At 42.3% G+C, this 22,660-nt stretch overlaps 1 protein-coding gene across 1 annotated transcript in view; it reads right to left on the bottom strand.

Moving 5' to 3' along the window:
* PRKCH (protein kinase C eta) overlaps window positions 1–22,660 on the bottom strand; it is a 212,516-nt gene that overhangs the window by 140,694 nt on the left and 49,162 nt on the right. The window contains exon 2 of the mRNA XM_046647473.1: window positions 9,627–9,690. Within this exon, the coding sequence (XP_046503429.1) occupies window positions 9,627–9,690 (64 nt within the window). The remainder of the gene's footprint in view (window positions 1–9,626; window positions 9,691–22,660) is intronic.

The following is a 22,660-nucleotide window of genomic DNA, read 5'->3' as shown; positions in this document are numbered from 1 at the left end:
CACACTCTCTGGGAGGAATGCGGCTCCATTCCAAGTAGCATACAGAGCAAGAGTCTGAGAGAGGCGGGCAATTCAAAGTTCCAGCAAAGTTTTCTAGACAAGCTTCAAATCCACAAATGACAGGTGCTTTATCAGGCTATATTTTTGTTTCTTTTTTAAGAAGTTATTTTCCACCCAAAACTGGTATAGAATAGTTTCAAGTTTACTTTGGGAACACTGGGAAAAAAACATGTGCACGTGGAACTTTTGTCTTACTATCTTCGTAAAGATGCTTCCACCATTAATTCTTTTGCTTTACTTTATTCTCTCAAAAAACTATCTTACAATTAAACTTTGCAACTGCAAAATGTTATGTAATTGTTAGTAGGAGATGATTTACTTGTCATTCATTATAAGTGAGAACTTTAGGACGGACTGAAGGGAATTATCTTACTCATCTCTTCCTACCTGCGGTTTTTGACTCACAGCTTAGTATTTATTTAGAATTTTAAAAAATCTTTCTGAAGTACTTTAATCATTTAAAAATTTTAACTTGCCTCTTTATAATATAAAAGTTGTGAATTAAGGATAAGATATATACAGACCACAAAAATCAGCTCTAATTTATAAATAAGGATGGGTAAAATACACTCAAAGTTAAACCATCATTTCGATGTCACAGAGGCAACCTAGATTCTTGTTTTTGTCTAGGAAATAGATATTTTTAAATGTGTAATTTTATGTTAATTTCAGCTTCTTATTAAAGACATTTCAAACACATGCAAAAGTAGACAGAATAGTGCAATAAAACCATGAGCAACCACCACCCAGCAACTATGATCAACTCACGGCTCATCCGGTTTTATCTGAAACCCATCCCTTCCTCCCACCTCTGGATTATTCTGAAGTAAATCTCAAGTAGCATATCATTTCATCAGTAAATATTTCAAAATGTATCTCTAATTGATGCTCTCTTTGTTTTATGCAACCACAATACCACAATCACACTAAATAGCATGAATCATTCCTTCATATCATCATGTGTCCAGTCACTGTTCCCATTTCCCCAGTTGTCTCCTGGGAGTCATTGTTTGTTTTACAATTTGTGTTTGAATTGGGATAAAATATGATCCATATATTGAAACTGGCCAATATGTCTCTCTTTTGTTATTTTGATTTTCCTTCCTCTCGTGTTTTTTCTTCCAATTTCTGGTTGAAGAAACTAAGTCTCTTATCCTGTAAAATTTTCCCACAGTCTGGCTTTTGCTCATTACATCTTATGGTGTTATTTAAAATGTCCCCCTGTCCCCTGTATTTCCTCTAAACTGGTAGTTAGATCCAGAAGCCTCACCCAGATTTGGGCTCAGTTTGGGGCGTGATACCTCACAGAGGTGCGGTGTGCTTCCAGTAGCAGGCACATGGTATCTGGTTTTCCCTCTGTGCGCCAATCATTAAGTTTGAGGTACCACGAGTCCAGGCAAACTGCACTTATGCAAAACTACATTTTCTTCAAATCTTAAAATCTTACATCATATTTCTTAATAGCATAACAACGCAGCAACATCTTTTTTGATTTGTTTTCACATGAGGGGATATCACTACTTTAACTTAATTTCTTTCTGTTGTTTCTCCTCTAATCACAGCAGTTATGAGTTTAGTTTGATGCATTTTCATAAGTTTCCTTTATTTCAGCCTTTTTTTTTTGCTATTCCACTCTTCCAGGTAAAAACTAGCCCAACTTAGTGACGAGCATAAACAGGGCCAGCTTCTGTCATGCTGACAGCATCTAGAGATTTGCAGTAAAATCCAGGTCTGTTTCACCTCTGTAATAAATTTCAGCTTGATTAGGTTGCAGATTTAGTTGTTAACTACAGAAAGGCTTAACCAGAATGAAATAAAGGGTAATAGGAGACAGCTTTTTCAAAATAATAAATCATTTCCAGTGTGTCTACTTCAGCAGCAGTGCTCTGGGGAATTCTCCATCTGATAAGAGTGGTAACACCTTTCTTAAGATGAACAATGGCGCTGGGTTTCTGATCTGGTTGACAACGTTTTGCCTTCAGCTCTGTGACAGACTTCCACAGAGAGTTTTTCTTGTTCCACCTTAGTTCACTGAAGGGCCCTCACTGTAGGTTTCTGAGCAGGTTCATCTGTCCTTCTCACCCCAGCATTATGCATAAACCTGCACACAGCACACTGTATCATCAAATTTTGAAGCTACTATAGGTAACACCAATTCCAACATTACTTTTCAAAGCCTTTATGTTCTATTTTTTTCTTCAAACTTCATTATCAAACACTTTGATGCCAATTTGGGAGATGTTATACCATGCGGTGAAACAGTGCCTGACATACTGTAAGCACTCAAACATTACTGAATGAGTAAGTAATATATTAACAAAATGGGTGATCACTAAGTAAACCATCAACACAATTTAGTTGAACTTGACAAATCATAATCTATGAGCCAGAGTCTTTAAATGCTGGTGTTCCACAGAGTTCTGCTGTTGGTTAGCCTTGATTTTCTCTCTAAATCTTCTCAGTGGGGCCCTACATCCATGCGCCTGTCTCCCACTGACACCTAGAGCTATACCTCAGGCCCAGCTCTCTTGCCAAACTCCAGACTCTTACTTCCACTTCCTTCCAGACGTCTCCACTAGGGTTTCCAATAAGCACCTCCAACTCCAGTTGTTCAAAGCTGACTTCATCATCTTCCCTCACTGTGTTTCTACGCTGGTCAATGACTCCACATCATCTGAAACCCATCCTTCTTCATCTCTAACACCAATGAGTTGACAATTTCTGTTGGTTTCACCACCTGCACATCCCTCACAGCTGTCCCCTCCTCTCCATCCAACCCCCACAGATTCCAGCTTAACTCAGGCTCTAATAATCTCTCTCTTAGACAACTTTCATAGTCTCTTAATGGCTCTCCACACCCTTGTTGCCTCTTACGCTCTAATACCCTGGTATCCCCTAGCCCCTTGAGAGATCTTGTTTCTCTCTTCTTAAAACCCTTCACGGGCACACTTCACTTCTACTAGCCTAAAAGTAGTGGGACCATGCAATTTGTCATCTAACCCAGGACGCTTTTGAGAGCACAAGCTGGCGCTGTTGACAGTTATACTGGTTTAGCAGACAAACTAAGACTGTCCCCAGCAAACCTTCACATAAGACCCTCCCAAGTGTCTGGCTACCTCTCCTATCACACTCCCCGACCTTTGGCACCTCCCCACTACTTCCAGTTTCTGGAACCTGTCACTGCTCTCTCACCTAACTCTAACCCTGTCTCCCCCCTTGAACTATCTTCCTTCCCCTCCTGCCACGTTTCTATTTATTATTCAAACTTGCTTTAACCGTCACCTCCTCTGTGTCGCTTTCTCTAAAAACCTGCTGGCTGATCTGAGTACATATTCCTGCAGGCCAACACCGTGCCTTGGACTTATTCCAGGGGGGCCTGAGCCCCTGCACTGCACACACGGGTGCATCCACCTGTCTCCTATGAGCTCTTTTAGGAAAGTGTCTACCTCTTGTCCATCTTTATCTGCCCAGCGTCTATGATGAGATCACAGGTCTGCACCCAGCAGGTATTTCTCATGTCATTTCTCAGTCATGTCTCACATTTAATAAAAACTTTTTGCCTTAGCTGCTAATTCAGTTACGGAGTGAAAGATAAGAAAATGAGACAGGATGAAACAAGAAGCAGCCAGCAGCTCCTCACAACCAGTCCTGTATACCACAGACCTCAGCCCCGTTGGAGCAATTTTTTCTTTTTAAAGGACAGCTTTGGGACCGTAGAATCTGAGCTAATAGCAGAACTCCTACAGGAGGCCATGAAAGGAAAACAGCGTGTGACAAGCCAACATTATGCTAGTAACTGTCCACTAAATCCTTGTGGTTTCTAGTGTAAAATAAAGTAGTGCCAAAATAAAACAGGCCCGCTGAGTATACAAGGGGTCCCAGGCCGGGGCTGAGGGAACGACGGAAATATTGCTGCTGTGACAATAGGAACATGGAGATAAGAACCCCACTAGTGTAACTTCATCTAGCGCTCAACAGTTTGCAAAGCACCTCCCTACGCATTGTATCATCGGACCTTCAAAATAATCCTGAAAGATAGATTAGCTATACCCTGAGGCTCAGCTAACACTTCTTGAGCTGTGACAATCCCTCCAGGATCTCAGGCCAATGCCCCTTTCACAGTCTGAGACACACTGGGCAGGCCTGACCTCATACTGCCCCTTTATGTAAAGCCCTTCAGCACCCAAGATGGGAATTGGAGCTCCAATGTTCTATCAGCCAACATATCACTTTCTGGCCAGGGATAAGGCAGTGTGCCTGAGAGGAACAAAGCCAAGGCAGGGACATGCTCACAGCGCCAGGCTCAGGCTGCTGTCACAGGTATGGCAGGAGCGTCGGGGGCGGGGGTGGTGGCTCCATTCCCTCCTCCTATAACACACTTGCAGAGGCAGCCATCATATCCTCTGCATTTGACAAGGGAGCTGTACTCGAAGGCAGCAGCCACGTGCAAGCTCAAGCTGAGCTCCATCCAAGGAGCCAAACTGACAAGACAAGGCTCCCACAGAGAGAGAGAACAGATCTGAGGTTCCAAAATGCATCCCACACATAGATGCCACAGCTCCTGAAATTTCAACATTGGAAGTCTATTTCTCACAGATAAAACGGCCCTTTTCGCATCTTTTAAAATATGCAAACACACCTAAGGGGTCGAGTATTAAGATATCAATCACTATCACTTTAGTGTGAATTAGTCCATGAATTCACTATCTTCTTTGTTAGCATCTGTTCGTAGAAAGAGATCACTGGGCATCTTATTGCATTAAGAGACAGTTTGAAACAGAGAGCAGGAAGGACTAACTTAAAGGGGAGGTAGAATTACTAAAGATGGACTTGGCCTACCTCACAAATTTACCCAGGGTCAACTCTGAAAGGCATACAATTGCAATGACCTGGTAAAAACTCACGCCAATAAGATTTGACATTCCTTTCTTCTTATCACTAAATCTAATAAATAAATACAACGAGAACCTCCAGGAGCATTCCAGTGCTAGTATTCTGATGTTTCTAGTGTACAATGAAGGAAGATGGAACGCTAATAAAATGTAGTCCTAAAGAGCTGGCATAACTCTAAGGAAAAGAAGTCACGTAACGACTACAGCACAATCAGACGTGGTCTAAGATGCATGGCCTTCCTCCGGGGTCCCTCGTAACTTAATGCAGAAAAGCGGTTCAGCACATTCAGAATCTCCCCCGCTCCTCGCTGTCTCTCCTCTCACTGCCGGTTTGTCGATACCATGGTTGTACCCATGCTCCATGGGCTGTGAGAATGTTCTATCAATAGTGCTCTGTCATGATGACACTACATTTTACTCAACTGACCTATAAGCAGATTCATTTTTCAGACAAATCCTGTAATTCCAGGATACCAAGCAAAACAAAAAGACCTGTGAGCAGGCAGAAGACCCCACACTGTAATCTGAACAGTTTTTTCATGTTCAAGCATCCTAGGTTTCTGCTAATTTCACTATCGGAGCATAAAGATAAGATGCAACAATTGAGACGACAGTTTGAAAAATCTTAACATTGAAACAACTTGCCCCCATGTCTAAGAATGGTTGGCCGGGAGGAGAGAAAACCATTTCTCAAAGAAGAAGTCACCAATTTGCAAAATGCCCACATCAAACAGACAAACTAGTAAGTCTCATGCATAAAAATCTTCACAAGAATTTTAGTGACGGTGGAGTAGCTTGTAAAGCCTGATCCTCTCGCCAAAAACAAACTAAAATCCCTAGAAAATATGTTTTAAAACAAATAGTTGAAAACATTGGAGAGGAACCAAAAAAAGGCAGAAATTAGAGGGAATTTGACACGTGAAAGAAGAGAATTGCATTGAGCAGGATCCACATTTACAGGCCATTTCCCATGATTACTTCCCAGGCTGCACAGGGCCGAGTGACCAGAACTCAAAACAGAAGGCTACAGTTTCAATGGCTTGAAGAAGAAATGACAAGATTCAGAACTACCAGATGACTGGAACCTGAACAGAGAAATCCTGGAAAGGATGAGGCCACAGAGAGAAGAATCGCCAAATATGTAAACTCCTCAGTCCCTGGTCCTCCTAGCTGAGCGCGTGTGACGGAGACTCCTCGAGTCCAGAAAATGAGCCTGAGTGCTGAGCAAAGTGCGTGGAGCTGTCAGCCATTTCCCACTGCAGGAGAGACGGTTTGAAGCTTGAGTCCCCAACAAAGGCAAACGGATTTACAACATCTCGGGCGTTCCATCGAAATGCCAGATTGGCTATGTCTTATGAATAAAGACTATGTCCTAGGACTGTGGAATTTGCCCTAAAAGTAAGGGGGAAAAAAGTAAGGGGCTGGCCGGGTGGCTTAGCAGTCAAGTTCGCATGCTCGGCTTTGGAGGCCCGGGGTCCGCTGATTTGGATCCCAGGCACAGACCTACACACTGCTGATCAAGCCATGCTGTAGCAGGTGTCCCACATAGAAAATAGAGGAAGATGGGCGCAGATGTTAGCTCAGGGCCTATCTTCCTCAAAAAAAAAAAAAAAAAGTAAAGAAGTCCCACTCTGAAAGGCCTTCACAGGGGCCAGCCTGGTGGTGTAGTGGTTAAGTTCTCGTGCTCTGCTTCCGCGGCAGCTGGGTTCACAGATTCAGATCCCCGGCACGGACTTAGCACTGCTTGTCAAGCCATGCTATGGTGGCATCCCACATAAAATAGGGGAAGACTGGCAAAGATATTTGCTCAGTGACAATCTTCCTCAAGCAACAAAAAGAGGAAGATTGGCAATATATATTAGTTCAAGGCCAATCTTCTTCACACACACAAAAAATCCTTAACAGTTTTAAGGGGATCAGCCAATAATTTAATTGCCTACTAGAAAATAAAGAAAAAGGAGAAAAACCATATGGTAATCTCAACAGAAAAAGCATTTGCCAAAATTCAACAGTTACACTTGATTAAAAAAAAAAAAACTATCAGAAACCTAGAACTGGAAAGGAACCTTCTCAGTTGCGATAAGGGGCATCTACAAAATGCATTCAGCCAACATCACACTTACGGGAAAAGACTAAATCCCTTCCTTCTAAGATTGGTTATGAGGCAAGGAGGTGCGTCCAATAGGCCTCCAGGCACAATAAGGCAGGAAAAGGAAATAAAAACCATAAATATTAGAAAAGAAAAAGAAAACTGTCTTTATTAGTAGACAATATGATTGTTTACATAGAAAATCTTAAGGTATCTACAAACAAATAAACCTACTAGGATGTATAAGTGAATGTATTAAGGTTGCAGGAGACAAAGTTAATCTACAAAAAGAATTTCATTTCTATATACTGGTAACAAACAATTTCAAAATAAAATTTTTAAAATATTTATAACAGCATCAAAAAGTTTAAAATACTTAGGAATTTTTTAAAAATATGTGTAAGACTTCTATATTGAAAACTATACGATATTGCTCATATTGCAGATATAGAGGAGACACATTAAAGACCATCAGTAAACGGAGAGATACATCATGTTTATGGATGTGAAGATGCTCACAATGTTAAGACGTCAGTTCTCCTCAAATTGACCTATAGATTCAACACAATTTCAATTCAAAATCCAGCACACTTTTGTGCGGAAATGGATAAGATGACTCTAGAACTGACACCCAAATTTAAAATACTGAGAATAACTAAAATAAAACTTTAAACAAACAAACAAAAAGAATAAAGTTGGAAGGCTCACAGTACTTAACCTTAAGAGTTACTACAAAGCAGCAGTAATGAAGACCCTGTGGAACTGGCCTAAAGGTAGACAAACAGATCGACAGAACAGAATAGACAATCCAAAAAGAGACCCACGTATGGGGTCAACTGATTTTTGACAAAGGTTCCAAGGTGATCCAATGGGAAAAAGAAAGTCTTTGCAATAAACAGTGCTAGAACAACTAGATTACTATATACAGAAAAGAAATCTCAACCCCTCCATCACATCTAACATAAATATTAATTTAAGGAGTATAGACATAAACATAAAAGCTAAAATTATAAGCTTCTAAAAGAAAACAGGAAAATATCTTTGTGACACTATAATAGACAGATTTCTTAGAGAAAAATGTTTTTACACAAAATATGTAAACTATGAAAGCAGAGATTGATAAGTTAGACCTCAAAGAAATTAAAAACTTCTGCTCAAAGACACCATGAAGAAAATAAAGGCAAGCCACAGACTGGAGAAAGTATTCATAATACATATTTCTCACAAAGGATTCATATCCAGAAAACATAAAGAATTCCTAACAATCAGTAATAAAAAGACAAACCAATTTCAGAAAACAGGGCAAAAGACTTGAACTGGCACTTGGAAAAAAAAAAAGACCAATAAGCACATGAAAATGTATTCATCATCAGGGAAATACAAATTAAAACCACAAGATACTATTTTATACCCACTAGAATATCTAAAATTAAAGAGAATGACCATACCAAGTGTTGGTGACGACACGAAGTAACTGCATGGAGTAACTCTCATACATTGCTGGTGGGAGTATATAATACAACCACTTTGGAAAAACATTTGAGAGTTTCTTATAAAGCTAAATATATACCCACTCTATTACCCAGCAATTCCGCTGCTGGGTGTTTACACAAGGAAAATGAAAGTACGTGTCCATAAAAGTCTATGTACAAGAATGTTTATAGAAGCAGTCATGACACCCCAAAACAGGGAAAACTCCAAATGTCCACCAAGAGGAGAATGGGTAAACAAATTATGCTACATTTATATAATGGAATATTCAGCAATAAAAAGGAATAAGATACTGATACATCCAATGTCATGAATGAATCTCACAGAAATCATGCTGGGCGAAAGAAATCAGACACAAAGAGAACGTACTACATAATTCCATTTACATGAACTTCCAGAATAGGCCAAACTAACCTACGGTGAAAAAACAAAGCAAAGTACTATATTTATTGCCCTGGCAGCAGGGAATTCACTGGAAAAGGACACAGGGGAATATTCAGAGTGATGGAAATGTTCTTATCTTGGATTGGGTGCTGGTTACACAGTTGTACGCATTTGTCAAACTCAAATTCTTCACTTCTGATCTGTTCTTTTCACTGTATATAAACTTTACCTCAATTAAAAAAAAATCAGGAGCTAGAAGTGGGGGTGGTACCAGAGAAATGGAACAGAATCTCTTAAAGAACAGAATGAAATTAAGATTATAAGGAAGAGAACGTGATCCTTCTATTCTTAACACATTCAAGGGCAAACTAAAAGACTGGCCCCAAAACACAAATCTAAAGTACAGTTTAATAGACTTGAACCAAGAGAGGCAAGAATCAATTCAGTTAAGATGATGATGAATAAAAAAAAAAATTCAGTGAGTATGTTAAACAAAACACGAGACTGCCAGATTTAGCAAATATATTTAATCTGGCCACCCAAACCAATAACTATTAGGCAACAAAAATCAGCCAGCCTAACTTAGAACAGTGAATTTTTTAAAGTGTGTTATACAAAATGCTCTTTTTATAATTTCCATGATAGAAATTCCTACTTAGTATGAACCAAGATTTCACATACACGGGAAAACAATCAAAACTCGCTCTTACCTTCAGTGAAACTCCCTGTTAGGGTTATTACCACAAATACTTTCCCTTCTGGCTCCAGATCCACCTAGAAAGAAAAAAAAAAAAAAGTTACATTCTAATCTTAAAGTACTTTTTGTGGGCCTCAAGTAAGTCTTCACAGAGAGGCCTAAATGTGCAAATGACAGTCTTAATCAGATCTAAGTCTCATTCAACAGCAGAGGGGCAAGAATCGAGGGAAAGCACAAGGAAGTGTAAAGCTTGAAAATGCAAATCTAAAAGAAACAGTTCTTTCAATGTTTCCCTTCTCTTGACTTTTATCCTCTTCTACTTTGGCTCTTCATGATGTGGAGAAGCACATTATGACTTGGTCATTGTTTTGGAGACATCCCTATCTTATGCACACCATTTATAAGAGCAGCATTTTACTAAACCACATGGTAAGTATATGACATAGAGAAATAATGGCAACATACAAGGTAATGAACAAATGTGGCATGGTCAACTGCAGACCTTTAGTTTTTAGGGAGTAAAACGTATGAAGGGCAGTGCTTTCTCTGTCCACAGCATCTCCCCCTACGTGTGGGTGCTCTTCAGGAAGCACTAGGGCAGGCAGTTCAGGAGCTTTCCATTCAGCCCCCTCACAGTGCACAGGAGAATCAAGATTCCTTAAAGTTCTTCTCTATGAGCTGAGATACCAAGATGTACATTCTGCAAATAAGGGAGCTTGAAGCCTTCTCACTAGGTCCCATCCTCTGCACACACTCCACTGTCCCAAAGACCTTCAGGCAGCATCCTGGGGCATGCCCTCCACATCTGCTGTAATCACACCAGCCCAGGTAGGCAGGCTCTGTCCTCTTTGTGCTGGTGCTAACCTTGAACTACCCATGAACATCTCTAAGCCTTGAATCGTGAGGTTCTTTTGGACCCAAATACATGAATTTATAATTGTAAATAAAATATTGTCCAGTTTGGTCCCATTTCCGCCTTTGGCCTTTCATCTAAGAGAGAGAGAAGTCCAAAGAAGCTGAGTGTAGATACGGATGGTCATTTGTAGAATATTAAATTTTAAAAAGCTGCTAATCACATGGTATGGTGGACACGGCCCCAAACTAGACCAGGACATGGACTCTAGCCTGACTGCCACAGCTGGCTCTGGACTCTGGGCAAGGCCCTTAACCATCCCTAGGGTCACTGTTGTCATCTGAAAGTCCGTGACATCATTAGTCAGCATTTCTGCCATGGCTTCCATCAGATGATCTCAAAGAGACTTAGCAGTACTATTCACTGTTTTTATTGTACCTATGGGTGACAAAGACTGAAAAAGAAAACGCACTGACCTTACCCTAGCTCACCAACACATATTTTGTAACACCACACCTCGGTTATATACTTTTCAAAACAAAAGACGCCTGTTTTGTACTGACTCAGAAAGCTTTACCTGTAGAGTAGCCTATTCTTATAAACCTTCCCTTTCTCCTCATAAAATCTGCCATCAGTGTGGTTACCACACTGGAGATCACCCCAGCATTTGAATAAGCTACTTGCATCATGACTACTGCTAACTTAACCATATCCCCTTAACTATCTTAAAACCACGTGTGCACCTTTATAGAACAGTTCTGAAAATAGAGTTCTCTGGAGAGATGACTAAACAGGATGTCAGTCTCTAATTGTCTCTACTCTCTGCCTTGACTTGTTTCAAGTCAAAAATATGTTATTTTTAAAAGCCACTCCCTCCTCTTCACTATAAAGGCCTGGCAGACAGCACACACATGCGCACACATTCGACATCACAACATAAGCTGCTGCAGGCACAGAAGGAGCTGCTTCCAGCCTCCAGACAGACAGGCGGCCGGGACCGCCTCTGTGATCTTCCAGCCCATGGCCAGCCTGTAAACTCCCTCCGACACTGCCCCACGGGCCTGCAAAGAAGGCTACTCTACCCCGACGAGTCAGAAGTTGCTATGACAGATGGCAGGAGATTCCACCACTGAGAATCAGGAGCCCATACAAGTAGAACAGGTTTGCTGCTGCAGCTTTGACCAATGCCACTGTTGCAGTGGACAAGCCAGACTCAAACGCCGTCTTCAAGCCTAGTCCATGCAAGACCTCTGACCTTAGAACAGGGCTGCACAAAGTGCAGGTCGAGGTTCATTAGTGGGACATGAAAACAATGTTGCACACAACAGGGATTTTAAGTAGAATAAAATGGAACAGAAAATATAAACGCACCAAGCAGTAAGGAGAAGTACTATGTCATGAAATTTCTGTTTTTTCTATGCATTTATAAGGGTATACCGTGTTTTAGTGTAAAAATGTATTCCTTACTGTGTCACAGAGAGACAGTTTGGAAAACCTGGCCATAGAGGTTATCTGTTCCATCTACACAGTGCTGATGGGCTGCTGTCATCTGTTCACAGTGGTCACTTACATACCTCCAGTTGACAGCCAACAGCCTACCTTCACAGCTGGCTTCTTTCACCCCGGTACCCAGACAATATCTTTCTCTAAGAGGAGAACTGCAGCAGCCAATAGTTTCCATTCATTGACCCTAGTTCTGCCCCTACAGCTGCAGTGGATATTTTCTCTCTAGGTAGAACATCCATTCCAGCTTCTGAGAACAGCACTTCAGCTTTATTTGAGAACTATCCCTCCCTCACATGCAGTGCAAATGGTTCAGCTGGGATTCTACCCCTAGTTCCAGAGTGGACATGTGACCCAGGCCTGGCCAATCAGAGCACTGAATTTTCCAGCCACAACGGCTGGTACGGAGCTGACACATAGTCCTACATCTGGCCATCTGAGTAAGTACTATTCCCTACCCTCAGTAACCGGTTCAGGTTTGGGCACAAAATCCAAGTGGGTCCAATTAGGAATCCCCTACAAGGAAGAGACAAGATCTCACTTCTGTTGAACTTCAGTCTGGAAGGACATAAATTTGGGAGTGCCCAGCACCCTCTTTGTCACCACATTGGGCTGGAGAATGAAGCCAGCAGAGAAAGGAGACCTGAGAGACACAGAGACCACGTCTTGATGTCATTTAAACCCATGGATCAAGCTTTGCTTGATTCTTCTGGATTTTCAGGGAAGTGAGTCCATAAATTCCTTTTGCTTTAGCCAGTTTGAGCAGGCTTTTCTATCACTTGCACCCAAAAGACTTATCCAAATTGGCAGCCAAAGAGAATAAGTCAAATATTTAAAGACAATTATCACCACCCCTCTACACCTTCTAACATCCATGCCATCCCCTACAATCTGCCTCCCTGCAGCATCAAAACAGCTCCTGCAAGCTCAGCATGTCCCATGGTGTCAAATCCAAAGCTGCATCCGTCTTCGTCTCAGTTGATCTCTCTGCAGCATCTCATCCTCTTAACAACATGCTTCTTCATGAATCTCTTTACTCCTTCCTTCCAAGGCACCTTTCCTCCTTGGTCCTCCTCTTGCTCTTCTCTAACTTTCTTTCTCAGACTCCTTTCCAGCATTCTCTCTCTCTGATTGCCTTTAAATCTTGCCGCTCCTAAGTCCTCTTTTCCTTCCACCGGAAGATTCAGACTCATGATTTCAAAACCATCTGAGATTCTTTGGGGTAGGAGTAGGAGAAAGAACCAGACATATCAGAACCTCCAAGGGGGTGTAGTCAGATTCATTTCATAAGTCTCGAGCACGGAGCTCACTCCCAAACCTATATATGCACCTTTCTGAAAGTCTCCATCTCAGTGTCCCACTGAGACAATTTCCTTTAGTTCAACACATCAACATGTCCAGAGTTCAACTTCTCATCTTGTACCCCTTAACTGACACCTCTGACTCTACCATCTACCCAGCAGCCAGGCTCCTTACCACATACACATAATTCTACCAGATCCTACAAAGGCCACTTTCTGAGCCTCTCCTAAACCTGCCCCTTCCTTTCCACTTCTACCACCATCCCTCACCTGGCCTCTTGCAATGGCCCTCTAGCTGGTTTCTGTCTCCAGACTGGCTGCCCCACTCCCCCGCCCAGCTGCTGCCAGTGACATGTTTCAAAAATGAAAATCTGACCATGTGACTTCCTAACTTAAACTCCTTCAGTCTATCCTCTCCCCTCCATGATAAGGTCCAAAGTCAGCTGGCACATAGCCCTGCATGCTGTGTCCCCACCATCCTAAATACAAACAACCTGCATCTCAGCCTCTTTTAATTACTTGTAGACTCTCCAGGGAGGCACGCTATTTCACTTAATCTGAGAGATCAATAAAATGTGTTATGGGTCAGGCAGCATACTGGAGAACGTAGTCAAAATTGTGAAAAACATGCATTCCCTACCTGAAGCTTACTGCCTAGTGATTTGGGCATGCAATCTTTCTGGCTGGAAAATCCTTTCCTCTCTTTTGTATCTGTCAAACTCCTATTTGTCCATCAAGACTCAACTCAAAATTCACCTTTACAGGAAGACCGTCCCAGACCTCTTTTAGACAGTTGGGCAACTCTACACCATCATGGAAACCATTGCTGGAACCCACATCATGTTGTAGTTATTATGCCCTGTCCCTTTAGGAACCTTCCTTGCACATAAAAGGACTGAAATGATATGGTGAATGAGTAAATAAATTAACAAACATGGATAGCCCAAGCTGCTTTCTATAGCACATGTTTTTCTCCTCCTTTATCATTGTGACCAGTTTCCTTCAGATATGCCCCAATTTCTCCATACTCCCATTAAAGAGCGAACATCAGCTTGCAGGTATAACCTGACCTTAACAGGGGAAAGCAAGGTTATCACCAACCTTGAGCTCAACAGTGACAGCCCTTTACTGATGCAGCAAAGACTACACAAGGACTTTGAGAAGCCCCTGTGACCAAGCTTGAGTTTGTCATCAACTAAAATCTTTGCATCTTTTCTATGTGCTTTAAGGCTCTGCTTCCTACATTCTGTTCAGTGGTTAGGCCCCAAATCCTAAGAGCTTCATATTTTTTCTCTAGAATTTCAACTTGTTGTTCCAGGCCCCAAGGCTCGCTGGATTCCAAATCCAGTCAGTTCATTCACTCTCCTTCTCAGCTTTACAGCCTTCCCAATCAGGGCCTGGGTTAGCTACGTCATCATCGAAAGCACTGACAGAACATCCAACGGAACAGGGCTGAGGCCAGGGCACTAGGGAGGCCCAACATGGAAATGGACACACTCAGCATTCTTCCTGTAACAATCATTCAGGCAGAAACGAAGACACTAACTCCTCTTTCCTACAGGCCCCTTCTATTGGTGAGGACGGCAACACCCGGGCCCTTGTCTAAACCCAGAAAGCAATGGCCTTTAAAAAAATGACATTCTTATGCACAAATAGATAAATCAACAAAAACTCAGTGTCAACAACTGGTGCCGTAACCACTGGGCATCCATATGCAAAAGAGTGAACTTCAACTCATACACGTAACTCACACAGAAATCAACTCAAAACGGATCATAGACCTCAGCGCAAAACCGAAAACACTAACACTTCAAGAAAAATACTTAAGAGAAAATCTTTGGGACCTTGGGTTAGGCAAATATTTCTTAGATATGAAAACAAAAGCACAATCCATGAAAGAACAAAATGATAAATTGAACTTCACCAAAATGAAAATTTCTGCTCTTTGAAAGATACCATTAAAAGAATGAGAAAACGAGACACAGATTAGGATAAAATATTTGTGAATCATCTATCTCATAAAGTACTTGTATCCAGAATGAAGAACTTACAAGATTCATTAATAAGAAAACAAAACAAACCAACTTTCAAAAAGTGGGTTCCATCACTTCATTTCACCAAAGAAGATAGACAGATGGCAAATAAGTACATAAAAACAAGTTCAACATCATTAGTCATTGGATTAATGCAAATTAAAACCACAGTGCAATAACAATACACAGCTATTAGGATGGCTAACATTCAAAAGTCTGACTATACTAAGTGTTTGTAAGAACATCAAGCAAGCGGAATTCTCACACACCATTGACAGGGCTGTAAAAGGCTCCCATCACTTTGGAAACAGTTTGACATTCTCTTAAAAAGTTATGCATACATCTCTCATTTGATCCAGCTATTCCACTCCTAGGTATTTAGCCAAGAATAAAGACAGTGTATGTTCAGGCAAAGATATATATGCAAATGCTCACAGGAGCTATTTTCAAAAAGTGGTATACCCATACAATGGAATAGTCCTCAAGAAGAAAAAGAATAAACTACTGATGTATGCAACAACATGGAAGTATACTAAATGAAAGAAACCAAACAAAAAAGAGTACATTCTGTCTAGAAAAGGCAAGAAAACATAGTTTTATATGACTATAAACATATAGTTTCTATAGTGGCAGAAAACATATCAGTGGTTGGCTGGAACAGGGTTTAGAGAACCAGGACGGGTGGTGCAGAGGGAATAAAAAGGGGCATGAGAGTATCAAACAGTTAAATGGGGAAAGAAGACTCTAACACTGGTGCTAGGACCACAGGATATCTATGTGCAAAGAATGAAGGCGGGCCCCTACCTCATACCACAGATAACCATGAACACAAAATGGATCATAGACCTAAATGTAAGAACTAAAACTATGAAGCTCTTGGAAGAAAACATAGGAGTAACTTTTCCTGACTTTCCTGACTTTAGGCAATGGTTTCTTAGATATGAAGTCAAAAGTACAAGCGGGGCTAGCCCAGGGGCGCAGCGGTTAAGTTCGCATGTTCCACTTCAGCGTCCCAGGGTTTGCCGGTTGGGATCCCAGGTGAGGACATGGCACCACTTGGCACGCCATGCTGTGGTAGGTGTCCCACATATAAAATAGAGGAAGATAGGCACGGATGTTAGCTCAGGGCCAGCCTTCCTCAGCAAAAAGAGGAGGATGGGCAGCAGCAGTTAGCTCAGGGCTAATCTTTCTCAAAAAAAAACAAAAAAGAAAAGAAAAAAGTACAAGCAACAAAAAATAATTGACAGATTGGACTACATTGAAATTTAAAACTTTTGTGATATAAAAACAAACAAACAAAAGAAGTATCTACACCTCATTGCCCAAATACCCTCTCCAAGTGCTGCTGTCAACTTTTCCCCATCAAAGCTTCCAGTGGCTTCCCAATGCCTTCAGAACAAAACTCACTCTGCTTCACGTGGCTTTCCAGGTCACCTTGGGATACTAACTTATCCAAACTTCTTTTCAAGCTTCCATTCTTTAAACTCGCTCTCCTAGTCGGGCCTGTCTCCTTTCTATGGCACGGCCACACCTTTGCTCATGCTGTTGTCTCTGCTTGGAAAGCCTTTCTCTCTTCACTTCACCTTTCTATTTATTCAAACCTTTACTGAATTAGTCCTGGGGTCGGGATCATTGCCAGGTGCTCAGGATTTCCCACAGCAGCTCCCTAGGGCAACAGGCAGGATGGGTAACGAATGCACCTGGCAAAGATGATGCAGGTACAGGAGCTGAAGGAAGGAACTTTTGCCAGGAAGATCTTGACATGCACATTGATCCTGCAGTCTCAAAATTCCTGTCTCAGTTATCATCTTAACACATGTCTATGCCCTTGAGCAATTAGGTAAAATTTCACATACTTATATCTCATCGCTTACACTAAGTCTGTAAGCTCCATTCTAGCGGGATTTGACACTTTTATACTCCAAAGGCCTAGCAGAGTTCCTTGAACCAAGTAAACACTCAACAAATATCCATTGATTTGGTCTAATGAGCTGAACTGGAAGGTCATTTGACCATCTCAATTTCATCACCTATAAAATAGGAATGATGGTATTTTTTTTTATTGAGTTAATGATAGGTTACAATCTTGTGAAATTTCAGTAGTACATTATTGTTTGTCATTCGTGTTGTAGGTGCACCACTTCTCCCCTTATGCCCACCCCCTACCCCCCTTTCCCCTGGTAGCCACAAATCTATTCTCTTGTCTACGTTTTTAAATTCCTCATATGAGTGGAGTCATACAGAGATTGTCCGTCTCTAACTGGCTTATTTCACTTAACATAATTCCCTCAAGGTCTATCCACATTGTTGCAAATGGGACAATTTTGTTCTGTCTTAACGGCTGAGTAGTATTCCATTGTATATATGTACCACATCTTCTGTATCCACTCATCTGTTGATGGGCACTTAGGTTGCTTCCATGTCTTGGCTATTGTAAACAATGCTGCAATAAACATTGGAGTGCGTAAGACTTTTGGAATTGCTGACTTCAAGCTCTTTGGGTAGATACCCAGTAGTGGGATAGCTGGGTTGTATGGTAGTTCTATTTTTAATTTTTTGAGGAATCAGGAATGATGGTATTTTATGCTGTAATAAATACTATGTGACAAAACATCATAAAATATAAAAGTGCTCCAAGACGACTCCAAGGCGTACCAGTAGCAACTGGACTACCCAGGCCCCTGCTTAGGGATCCTCCTCTGTTCCCTTGCTGTGCCCAGCAGAGCCCCAGCACCCCTCCCTCCCCACACACACTCCCTCAGCCAACATTTGCTTTCCCTTGGCATCACCTTGCAGAAGCTGGGCAAGTCACTTACATCCCCGGCTCAGTCTCCTTGTCCATGAAATGAGAGGGTTGTCTAAAAACCTTTCTAGCTCTAATGTTCCATGATTCTAAACAGGCTTAGATAAAAGCCTGCACACAGGACTCAACGGAAACACTCATTTAATTAACTGGTAATAATTTATAATCATTTCCCTTCACAAAAGGCATTAGAATTGATCACAGACAGGAAACTTCTGGCTATTTAATATTCATCTCCGTCTGGGATAAGCGAAGGGATCTAGCATATTAAAAGAAAAAAATGATCCTTTATTTGGGCAAAGTTAGAGGGTTCACCTAGACTCCAGGGGCCTTGAGCCAGACATCAGACATCTGGGATACTCAGATTCTTGGCATGGTGGCTCGTTTCTATAACTTTTCTAAGTCTTACTCTAGGCATAAGTAACAAGAGAATCTAAAACATGATAAAGCATTTCAAAATTCTCTTCCAGCTGAAACTGTCAGGCTTGAAAATAAGAGTTCAAATTCCTAAAGGAAAAAAAAAAAGTCTTACAGAATTGTACCAATAACCAATGAGGAGACCTGTGGCTGTGTTCTTCAATAATAGAAATAGTAGCTACTATGTTTTGGGCTTATGGATATGCAGGAGCCCTGCAAGGTGCCTAACCTACATTATTTCTCACCTTCGCCACTTCTAAGTTAAGTATCACCACCATCATCATACAGACGGGAAAATGGGGGCTCAGTAAGGTTAGGGAATTCATGGAGGTCACCCAGCAGTGAAGGCCGAGCCAAGATCCAGATCCAGGGAAGATCCCACACCGGTTCCACACCAGCCTCCCCCTAGGCTGCTGTGACAGCATCTGCCTGCGGGTGCTGCAGATTTGCCTTCAGCCTTCTGCTCCCAGCGAAGCCAGCCTGCCCGGGCTTCTGGCACTTAGGCCATCACATCACTCGTCTCCCCTGGGAACTTGGGCAAGACTTGTGCCATCAGGACCTGAGGATACTCCCTGCCAAAGGGTAGCCCTCAGTGATCCAGCCTCGCCTCCTCATGCCAAGGCCAGTGGGAGTGGCACCAGCCTGACAGCATCACCTGATGGCTCCCAAAGCTGGCACAAAGCTGGAGCTGCTAAGTGTGGCAAGTCTATGCTGGGGCCGGGCAAATGCAGCAGGCGGCTCAGGCCCCATTAGTCAGCTGCCTGGAGGACCCAGTCAGTGTCATGTGCTGCAGACACACCACACGTCCCCTCGCCACGGGAAGGAGTTTAAAGGAGAAGGAGGTGAAAGAGGCAAATCCCACATCCCTGCTGATTTTCTATTTTCATCTCTGTAACAATCAGACGATTTGGTGTGTTAAAAGCACACTAAGACGTCCCACAGATTAAAAACTGTCAGAAAAAGATGATGGCAAAAACTGCACAGTAAAGCGAGCCTTGTCAAATCTGACTGAAGTCTAAGTGAAGGAAAATACTATCCTTTATTTAGTGGCTAAATCCTCATCTTGCTAAGTCCGGACCCTCTGTGTGGTCAGAGGGGGCGGTGGGCAAAGAGCTCCGACCTGGGACAACAGCTCTCGTGATAGGTCATCTGCCTTCTGCACCTGGAACACAAGGGTGGACTAGCTTTTAAGTTCTTTTCATACCTAATATTCTATGATTCCAAGTCAGAAACAATTTCTGAGCTCCACAGAGCAAGTAAAGACATTTGAAGGCCACTAAAGAGCCTATCTCTAAAATGCATACTTAAGCTCCATGAGAACTCTTCCCCATGCCCTGCTAAATACACCCAGAAAATCACTGTAAATTTAAATTTAGAATTACTTCCACTCAGTGCCCATTACCTCTATGTTCCAGTGTGAAAAGTATATCTTCTGGCAAAACTAAATCTCTTTTGCATTAAAATTAATTTTTCAAAGTTTCTCTGCCGATAATGAAAAATCAAGAATAAATAGTCAAGACCAGATATGTCTGAGGACTAAAATATTTTTTCTCTGCCAAGGAGAGGGCCAAGGATAGATAGAAATGGTCTACTGTATGTAAGAAGTGCTGTGTGTATGTCTCTCAGTCTTTGACTCTAATATCCAAGGGATTAAAAATGTAAATTAAATGAAAGATGCCTTGGGCTCTTCAAAATGCTCCACTCCAGTTCCTCTTCCTTTGCCTCCTAAGAAGTTTAATTCTGTGCTGGAAGGCCTGCCTGACACCTTTGTGAACGAGGACAGAGCCTCTGAAGGCATCTGCCCAGCCCATCAGTTGGTCCAGAGCTGCTGGTGCTACTGATGAACCAGAAACTGAGTTATTCTGAAGAAGCCCAACGCCTGCCCTGGAAACCAGCAGAGGCCTTTCGAAACAGCGCCCTCCAGAACTAAGAAGGCATCTTCCTTCTCCTTCAATAAGGTGTCTCCAAGGACCTCATGCTGGAGCAGACCCTGAAGTGAGAGAGGAACCACACTTGCGTTCTCTCTCCATACTGCATATCCTTCACATTAAAGAACACTTTAAAAGGGCACTTTCTACATGATCTCGAGCCTTCTCTTTTCTGCTCCATAGACCCTTCCAGAAAGAGAACATAGTCTGCCCTTGCCAGGATGAGGTATTAAACAAAAGGGACGGGCGGCCGTTTGACTGAGGCTGGAGGTGAGCAAGTAGTCCAAGGTCACCCTTCTGCTCAGCCGCCTCACAGCCGCTATGGGCTGCCTGGGGAGCGCAGTCAGCTCCACAGTGAGCCTCGTTCTCTGAGGGGAAGCTCCCACAAGAAAGGAGAAATCTTAGGAGACGGAGAGTCTAGTAAGTTTTGCCACAGGTGCAAGTTACTTTTTTAGAGTAAACAGGGGTATATTAAATATTTGCAATCAAATAATTCCCTCCCACTCTTCCCCTATCCTAACATTTTACACTGAAGATGTCAGGTTAAAAGAATACTATATTACTTTTATGTATATTTAAATAAATATATATAAACATATCTATAAATATATATTTTTATATATATAAATAAACAAGTCCAGAATTATCCTACACTGCTGACTCTCATCACCTATAGTAATGATAGAAGAAAGCAAAAGCTATAGCAAAACCAAAGCAAGGAATAAGTCAAAACTACATTTTAGCATACTTAAGCATTCAAGATGTTTCATAGACTTTATTGCTCATTGCTCAGGCTCTAGGAAAACTTTAGAAGACTCTGTGAACCTGAAGGAACATCAGACAATACATCAAGCCCAAGTCTCTCTCCCAAAGGTCATCCTATGACAACATCTTTCCTCCTTTAGGTCTTCCAGAGGCAGGAGAGATGAGAGCTCTGCAGAAGAAGGGACATTTGTGCCCCACCTAGAAATTCAGGTAGCAGGTCCCAGCTGGACCAGGGAAGGGGAGGCATGCAAACAGAGACGAAGTACGTGCAAATGCACAGAGGACCCACTAGGGGTTACTTATGGTTGAACCTAGGCCGTGTAAATGAGACAGGTCAGAAACGAGGCTGGAGAGGACAGGGTATCAGATAAGTAACGGCCTCATGGCACGCTGGGAGGCTACCCAGCCCTTATCGCAAGGCAATGGGGAGCCACTAAGGGGTTTCAATCCACAAAGTTACAGGATCAAAACTACACGACAGATCCCTATAGACAGACTGTTGAGCTTACAAGGGGAGAGATGCTGGCAGTGGCGATACACGTTAGAAGGCTATTTCAGTGGCCACAGTGAAGGATGAGGCGACCTGAGCTAAGCCAGCAGCAGAAAGGATGGAGGAGGAGGAGGTAGACAGGGGAAAGGCAGAGGAGGGAGCAGTAGCTGGACTTTGTAATCGGAGGTGGGATGGAGCAGTCACGTAGAGTATCCAGGGCTGACGACCATCCATGGTGCCATTAACTGAGACAGGGACCCCAAAGGGAGGAGCAGATCTGGAGGTAAGACAAAGCATTCAATGTGTGACCATTCCCCACGTTGACTGAGTGTCTACTGGGCCATCCCTAACAGCTTCCTAAAGTTCAGATGGAGAGGTATAAAATACACAAAGATATAAAACACAGCCCAATGCAGTCTCAACTGAACGGGTAAAGACAACATCAAAAGCATTACTAAGATCAAGAAAAGGAGCAATCCCTGGGCGGGGGCAGAGCTTCACCTGAGAATGAGACCTGCGTTGAGGCCCAAAGGCATTGCGAGTCAGGAGCACATGGTGAGCAGAGATAGAACCAATGTCAGAACACGAACCCAACCAGTGTGGATGGAGGAGTGTCCAGGGGAGTAAGAGAGAAGGTTGGAAGCAAAACCGTAGACAGAGCTGCCCTAGAGAATTTTAGCCTTCTTACGCAGACCAAGGAGAGTCACCGGAAGGCTCTGATCATGTAAATTTGACGGAGAGTAACAGGTAAAAGGGCCACTTTGTCTACTAGACCACTGAATGGGAGAGAGCTATGGTCTAGAAATGTGAAAGTTTTCATAAGGGTGGAACCAGCGGAGATTAAAAATCATACGAACAGAGCAAACAAAAGCAGTAGAACAGTCAAACAAGTATTGAATTTTGGGCCTGAGTGACCTAGATCAGGGGTCAGCAGGCTATGGCCCATAGGCCAAT

This window comes from Equus quagga, chromosome 20 (genome assembly GCF_021613505.1).
Source record: "Equus quagga isolate Etosha38 chromosome 20, UCLA_HA_Equagga_1.0, whole genome shotgun sequence".
NCBI classification, from domain to species: domain Eukaryota; kingdom Metazoa; phylum Chordata; class Mammalia; order Perissodactyla; family Equidae; genus Equus; species Equus quagga.
The sequence above is the reverse complement of the archived record's forward strand: the minus strand, read 5'-3'. Positions and strand labels throughout refer to the sequence as shown.